The sequence below is a fragment of the Buceros rhinoceros genome, unplaced genomic scaffold, assembly GCF_000710305.1.
Source record: "Buceros rhinoceros silvestris isolate BGI_N320 unplaced genomic scaffold, ASM71030v1 scaffold16079, whole genome shotgun sequence".
Classification (NCBI taxonomy): Eukaryota; Metazoa; Chordata; class Aves; order Bucerotiformes; family Bucerotidae; genus Buceros; species Buceros rhinoceros.
In genome coordinates this window covers 24,182-31,852 of record NW_010431047.1, presented here as the reverse complement: position 1 = coordinate 31,852, position 7,671 = coordinate 24,182, and the positions used below count along the sequence as shown (strand labels likewise).

The following is a 7,671-nucleotide window of genomic DNA, read 5'->3' as shown; positions in this document are numbered from 1 at the left end:
AGATTTTCTTTCTTGCTAAGCTCTGTTTTCTGCTCTTCTGTGAGGGACTCATGATTACTTTTTCGTGATACTTCATGAATGTACAAAGTAATTGTGTTATGGTAGCTTTAATTCATCATCATCTGGAAAGAACAGTAGATAATCAAATTACTAAAGAGTGGATAATCTTGTTTCCAGCTTTTAAAGGCTGTGGCTGTGTAGAATAATCACACAGCTCTCTTGACTGCTGAAGATGATTTTAAATATTTCTTTTACTGGGATCTGGGGAAATGAAACTGCAGTGAAATCTGCTAGTAGAGGCTTCTTTTTCTTTCCATTTACAACACAGTTAAGGATGTTAGCAGTCAGATGTGTGTGAGACTATACCTGGAGTGGAGATGGCGAGGGATGTGAAGGGCAGTGAAAAAGGCCTCTGCGGTTACACCAGTGGTGGGGGAAACATGGGCCTGATGCTAAGTGGCTTAGGAGACCTAATGTCAAAAGAGGGAGGACAACATCTTTGCTTTGGTCGTTATTTGTGAGGCCTGTTTCCGGTTGCTTGAGGCCCTGGGCCTAGCAACACCTATCAGCAGGGCAAGGCTCTTTGTCAGTGGTAGAGGAAGAGCAAGTTAGGGGCAGGCCAGTTCTTTGAGCCTGGGTGGGATACATGGGGTACATCAGGGGGAGCTGGCCAGTGTCATCGTGAGGACGGACTCCAGACGGTGTTAGATTGGATGGTGGGAGGGCTCCCAGTAACTGGGAAAAAGAAAATGTCACACTTGGCTTCAGGAAGGAGGATGTGGGGAAACGGCAGGCTGCTCCGCCTAACCTTAGCCCTTAGGAAGATTGCGGAGCAGATCCTCCTGACTGCTGTGCTCTGGCTCTTACAGGGTGAGAAGGTGACTGGGAATAGCCAGGATGGATTAAACAAAGGCAGATCTTGCCTGACCCGTCTGATTGCGTTCTGTGACAGGACAGGACTCGTGTCTCAGTACCAAGTGAATGTTGTTTACCTTGGCTTCAGTGGTGTTTGAGATGATGAGCCAGACTCCTGGGAGGCAATGGGGGGACAGACTGTGGCAAGGGAAGGTCAAACTGTGTCTACAGAACAGCTTCGTTACAGCAGGAGTGGTCAAGTGGTCACTGGAACAGGTTCCTGAGGAATGTCAGGGAATCTCCTTCCTCCAAGATGCTATAGAAACTCAAGTGTCCAGGACCCCAGGCAGCCTCATCTGACTCCAGAGTTGGCTCTGCTTTCTGCAGGTGTTGTACCTGTCATCTCTAGAGGTCCCTTTCAAGCTAAACTGTATGGAGGATTTGTGGTTCTGGTAACGAAGTACCCTGTCAGATGCAACTTGAAACATTTTATATGTATGCAAATTTTTAACCTCTGTCTCTTTAAAGTCAGATACTTTGGAGCATCCTAACATGGTGTGGGAAGTGAAGACAAATCAAATGCCTAATGCAGTTCAGAAACTCCTCCTGGTAGTGGACAAGAGAACTTCAGGGATGAATGAGTCACTGGAGTTGCTGAAGTGTAATGAAAACCTGCCCTCCTCTCCTGGATATGCATCCTGTGATGAACACATGGAACTTGGTAAATAACATGACTGTCTCGGAAGCCAGATTCTGAAGTTTGTTGTCATTTTTCTATAGTAGAATTACTGGAAACCAGCTAAATAAGATTGATTATCTTTTTTTTTAACTTAAGTAGGGCAGGGGATGTGACAATTGTTTGTGACATCTGAAGGTTTTACTTTGCAGTCACTTCCCTTTAACCCGTTTCCAGTTCTGACACACTGGCCTGATGACTTAAATGTGTTCTTGAACTCAGAGCTACAAATTTCTGCTCCTGATCTCCAGAGGAACTTTTTTTTTTTGGCACTAGAACAACAGGAAGCTCAAGAGCTCCCCCTGAGGGGAAATTATGCTGCTTGTATCGTCTACAAAATAGAGATTCTGGGCTAGAGTAACATTTAACTGCAGTTCTTACATATAGTGGAGAAAAATACCACGTACATCAGAAAGTACTGATATAATCAGTGAGGTACTAACACGTTTAATGGAAGTCATGGAGTGAGTAAGAATAACGATACTTAGGTACATGAGAGCATGTGACACAAGACTTTTGTTAACAAGCTGGGCTCTTTTCTGCTATTCCATGTGATGCGAAATGTGTGGATTATCGATAGCAGTTGAACCCTACAAGATCTGTTTCCAGCTTTCATGACTTCTGAGTTACTTAATTCTAGTTACCTAGTGGAAACATGGAAAACTTTTACCTCGTAGAGCCCCTGTTGATAATTTTTAGTGTCACACCTGCTGGGACAGATTTAGTTGCCTTGTGTTGAATGTATTAGTATTCCAGTGAGGCACCTTGCTACTTCTGCATAGTTCTGCAGTACAGTTCTGTGTAACTAGTCAGTCTTGTAAAAACTGTGAAACAGAACTGCTGGTTACTTAATGTTTCACTTAAATTGCTTATATGAATGTATAATAGACTAGAGTTCTGTGGCTGTTTCTCCAGCATTATGGATAGGGTTTGTGAAATGTTGGTCATTGAGATGTGAGAAAATAAATGTAGTTACTTCATTGTGGTTCCTTCTTGATTTTTATTTGCAAGATGTGGTGTCGAGTAGGACTTGCTGATGGGTATAATTACGATAATTTCTGCATTTGTTTGTAGATGATCTTCCTGAACTACAGGCTGTGCAGACGGATTCTACCCCACCTACACTTTTTCAGCTTGGTGCTGATGTTTCACATCAGGAATGTTCAAGGCCTTCGTGGAACCAACATACCTCAGACAGCAACACAGAAAGTACTTATTCCTGCGAGAATGGGGTGAACTGGTTGACAGAATTAGCAAATATAGCCACAAGTCCACAGAGTCCTTTGATGCAGTGCTCTTTTTATAACAGGTATGGACATTCATTTCAGTTTTGAACTTTTGTGATATTACATCTCCAGAAACATTTCCCTCACTCTTTACACCCTCTGGCTTTGAACTGGAGCCCTGTTTTTGATCTCTCTATACAGTAACTTTATTTTTCTGTGGAAGATTGCACAGGACTCGTTTCAGAGTCTGATGCAAAAGCTGCTTAATTGCCAGCCACAAGTGAGGTAGGATGGTGTAAGGACATTGCCTAACCATAGAAGGCTCAGAGATCATGGGCATTTCCTCATGTGAAGCAGCAGATGAAAAAATGAAAAAAAAAAGAAAAAAAAATTCTTACATTAAATTCTTCGTATTTACTAGTACACTGACTTCAGAAATTTTTTTTTAAAGAGCTAATTGGGAATCTAATGCAATGTATTTTTTATTGATACTGTTTCAGATTTGTGATCTCTAAATTCCATAAGGCTGTGAGAAGTAGTGTGGGTTCTTAGAAGTTTCTGGGCTTCACCTTTTATTGTGCTGCTTCGATCTTAGATATAGAGTAAGAAACTGAAATGCAGTACTTCAGTCAAGCAGCTGGGATTTAATCATAGGACAGAGGAGATACCTTTGTGTACTTCCAGAATGGGGGTATTCACTTCAAGATACTTGTAGAAACTTCAGCCTTGTGACAGAGAGGTGCCGATGTGGAGGCAGTACTGTTGTTCGGGTGGTGTATAGAAGCTATGCAGGAGTTATGCTAAATACTCCCTTTGCCTCAGCTTGCACCTTTTAATCACCCTGTCTGAGCATTGGTGTGTGGGAAGTTTAATCGTCATCCAGCTCATGCAAACAGAAGTGTTTGTTAAATAAAAGCATTTTAGAGAAATGGCAGCTAGGTCTTGTGTTGTCTTTATCTGAGATATTTTAAAATACTTTTCTCTATTGTAGATCATCTCCTGTTCACATAATAGCGACAAGCAAAAGTTTACATTCCTATGCGCGTCCTCCACCAGGGTCCTCAAAGAATGATCCTAACTTCTCCAAGAACGAATTGGATGAAACACCTGTCACTCATGAACGGGTAAGTTGTTCCGAAACATTTCTAAAGTAAAGAAATATGCATGAGTAATGGGTTAAGCTTTGTGAAAAGAGAAACTAGTTTAAACAAACTGTATGTTTAGTTCTAATACCATTTGTATTTAAGCTAGATTTTCTGTTACTTTTCTTTTTCTTTTACAAGCCTGCTAGTATAAGTAGGCTCGTAGTGCTACATCACAGAGTCCACGCTTTCGTGAAGAGATCACATTCTGAGGAAGCTCTGCTGCTCTTGCAGTCCCAGGGATTTATCTAGAACCAGCTTGGCCCTGCAGCTTTCCAGTAATTTGGCCATAGAGTAACCTGTGCTTTGAGTGGTTCTGTGGATGACGAAGGAATGCTAGCTTGTAAAATGCTTGTACCTAAGCACAGATGACCCACAGGCGTGAAATGAATCACAGAGAATGACACCCAAAAATGACAGGACGGCACCTTTCAAGACCGGGACGAAAATACTCCATTCACATTTACTGCATTCTTTGAATCCCTGCCCTCATGTTACATTCTTACTACTATTTAAGACAAAATGATGATACAGATGCAAATTTAGAGAATGTGTCTAAAGACATATAAGACCAGCCTTAAAATGTTCTGCAGTCAAATATCAACACCATTTTGCTTTTTTTAATAGGCAAATAGTGAATCAGAATCTGGCATTTTCTGCATGTCATCACTTTCAGATGATGATGATTTAGGATGGTGCCATTCCTGGCCCTCAACTGTTTGGCATTGTTTTCTAAAAGGTAAAATAACATGTATTATCAAAAAAGTATTTGTTTTTTCTTGTCTTTGTGGTTTTTTTTTTTTGTAATGCAGACTTTTTTTTACATAACACTACTCTTTATCTTTTTTCTTTCTTGAAATAAATCTATTAGGCTCTCGTTTGTGCTTTCATAAAGGACGCAATAAAGAATGGCAGGATGTTGAAGATTTTGCAAGATCCGAAAGCTGTGATAAAGAGGAAAGTACCCCAGTGAGTCGTTACAAGGTAGCTGTTAGTTCATTTCAATACCCGCAGCAAATACTTAGTTATTACATTACCCCTGTGCCTGTAGTTGCCGTCTCAGGCAGACAGCTTTATCCTAGAGCTGATCACTGTCCTGTTAGAGTATCTTGCTGTGAAGCAATTGAACTGAGTTCATTTAGGTATGTTTTGAATGTTACATTGGTTTTGTTAATTTCTAATGAGAGCACTTGGAATGTTGGTAATTTTTTAATGTGAGATGATTAATATACACCTGTAGTATACACAAGTACATGCTTTTCCTGGGGGAAAGCTTTAACTATACATACGTTTACAGGGATATGGTTCCGATGGATTGAAGTTGATTTCCCATGAAGAAAGTGTTTCCTTCGGTGAGTCAGTGCTGAAGCTGACTTTTGATCCTGGCACAGTGGAAGATGGCTTGCTTACAGTAGAATGCAGACTCGATCATCCCTTTTATGTTAAAAATAAAGGTATGACATACTACAAGTACGCTTGATACTCTATTAAAATATTCTTAGAAGTGATTGCAGATTTTGTTGGCATCCCATATTGCTCAAGAAATTGATAACACTGTTGTAGAGTCAATTTCCTATCTTTGTAAAGAAATGCAGAATTTGGACAAACGAAACTGTAAAGCTATAAAGCTACAGAAATACTGTTTGTCTCTCATGGAAAGATTTGATCAAGTATGTAAACGTAGCTCAGGAAAGCAGAAACATTGTGGGGAGAAAGGAAAGTTACAAATAAGGGAGGCTTTTCGTGTTGACCAAACATGGAACTTCTGATAAAAGTTTCCAGTTTTGATTACTTTTTTTTGCTAGAATCAGATTTTACTTGAGATAAAATTACGCTATTTGCAGTATGAATTCCTTGAGTTAAGTGTTTCTGATTTTTCTTTTGGGTGAAAAAACCATTTTTATAAAATGATGTAATTTAGAGATCTAGGATTGCTCCGATTAAGAACTAGAGAGATTGTCTGGCCATTTGTCTAATTTAACTCTTTACCACTTCAGGTTGGTCATCTTTTTATCCAAGCTTGACTGTGGTACAGCATGGCATTCCATGCTGTGAAATGCATCTTGGAGATCTGTGTCTACCTCCTGGACACCCTGATGCCATTAACTTTGATGATTCAGGTGTTTTTGATACATTTAAAAGGTAATTTTTGGATAAAGTGGCTTCAGTGGTTCTTGTATTGAATGAGTAGGCACCTTAAGTCTAAAAGAATTTGAAGCATGATGTAGAGCAGAGAGAAGACTTTTGGTAATGCAAGATAAACGAGAGGGTAAGATGAGGACTGAGTAGTAGGAAAGCTGTGTAATTATGTGCTCTGCTAAACTGCAAAGTAATGCCTTGAAGTGAAGTGACTTTTCAGCCCTTTTTATGATAATTTAAGCCAGATTAGCTAAAGCAGTAAAAATGCACATATTTTCTTCAGAAATTCTTCAGGTAATGTGACTTACTTATGTTTGAAAAACCTAGTCCAGTTTCCCCGCAAGAGCATGTCTGCCAGCTATTAACTTGTACTTCTTTTATTAACTTCGAGGTTTGCCTTGTTTTGAGCAAGAGGTTCAACCAGACAACCTTCATAGGTCCTGTCCAATGTAAACTATTCTAAGGAAGTTATTAGTCAGAAAGATTTTTCCATACTATTCGGAGATTCCTAGGTTTAGTAGCATCGATCTTCTCCTATGATGTTAGCTCTTTTTTAGCATCTGGTTTTAGTCCAGTTGCCTTTTGGGTTTTTTACAATAGAAAAATAAAATTTAAAATTTGGATTGCAGTTCAAGCCCTGGGAGCTCTTGTATGATTTCAACTTGGCATAGAGAATGAGGTCAAAGTGCTTCTCTGCACTCATTTGCTGCCTGGGTTTTTTCCTTGTTCTAACTCTTACTCTGAGCCGCATACGTAGCGAGCAGTTAGAATCATTGTTTTTACATCTCACTGAAGAAGTTGGACTTGAGGCTCATTACTCATCCCGCAGATGAGCTGAACGCTGCCTGGACACTTTAAATTCCTTGTCTCTGGGCAGAAGGGAGTAAATCACTGAGAGAGGATTGTGTGGCAGCGGCTGTGGTTAACAGGACAGAAGAATTAAACAACAAAACAAAATTGTGTTGCTGTGTTATGTGAAGGAGATTAGGAGTAGGGAGGTGCTGGACTGTTTGTAGAACAGAGAGGTCCTTTCTCATTATCTTGTGAACTTGCCCGCAAGGTTGTCAGCTTCTTTGTTGCTTTTTACTTTTCTGAGGGATTTGGGAGGCAGCCCTCAGGGTCCGCCCTTGTTTTGGTTTGGTGCCACAGAAAGGAGCTGCCTTTGCACATGGGGCCTGGACTACCACTCACAGCGTTCTCTTGCTAGTAGTTCTACTTTGCCTTGGGGAAAAAAAGCTCTTCAGAGCCCTTACTTTTGCTGTAAATGATGCAACTGTGGCCACATAGGGCAGTGGGTGAGAAAAGTCTTTCATGTTTTATAGAAACATCTTATGTTTATTTTGTGGTGGTAACCTAGTGTTTAGATTTATGATCAAGTAGCACCCTCACAAACACGGTGTTCCCCGTATCGCAGACTGAAATACAGCCTGTGGTTCCCAGACTGAGCTACAGACACCTGGAGATGATAACAAATAGTCTGTGGAAGTAAACTCCTGTAGTGCATAGAGGTTAGTTGTAGTTGCTGGTAAGCAAAAAATTACAACAGTTTATAGTACTGGAGGCCTAACTTGTA

General features: G+C 40.4%; 1 protein-coding gene across 1 annotated transcript in view; it reads left to right on the top strand.

The window, feature by feature from the left end:
• The first annotated feature begins 1,388 nt into the window (after positions 1 to 1,388).
• Positions 1,389 to 7,671, top strand: part of HBP1 (HMG-box transcription factor 1) — a 13,416-nt gene continuing 7,133 nt past the window's right edge. The window contains exons 1-7 of the mRNA XM_010143281.1: positions 1,389 to 1,576; positions 2,666 to 2,900; positions 3,809 to 3,941; positions 4,587 to 4,698; positions 4,831 to 4,943; positions 5,257 to 5,413; positions 5,957 to 6,101. Coding sequence (XP_010141583.1) covers positions 1,408 to 1,576; positions 2,666 to 2,900; positions 3,809 to 3,941; positions 4,587 to 4,698; positions 4,831 to 4,943; positions 5,257 to 5,413; positions 5,957 to 6,101 — 1,064 coding nt within the window. The 5' untranslated portion in view covers positions 1,389 to 1,407. The remainder of the gene's footprint in view (positions 1,577 to 2,665; positions 2,901 to 3,808; positions 3,942 to 4,586; positions 4,699 to 4,830; positions 4,944 to 5,256; positions 5,414 to 5,956; positions 6,102 to 7,671) is intronic.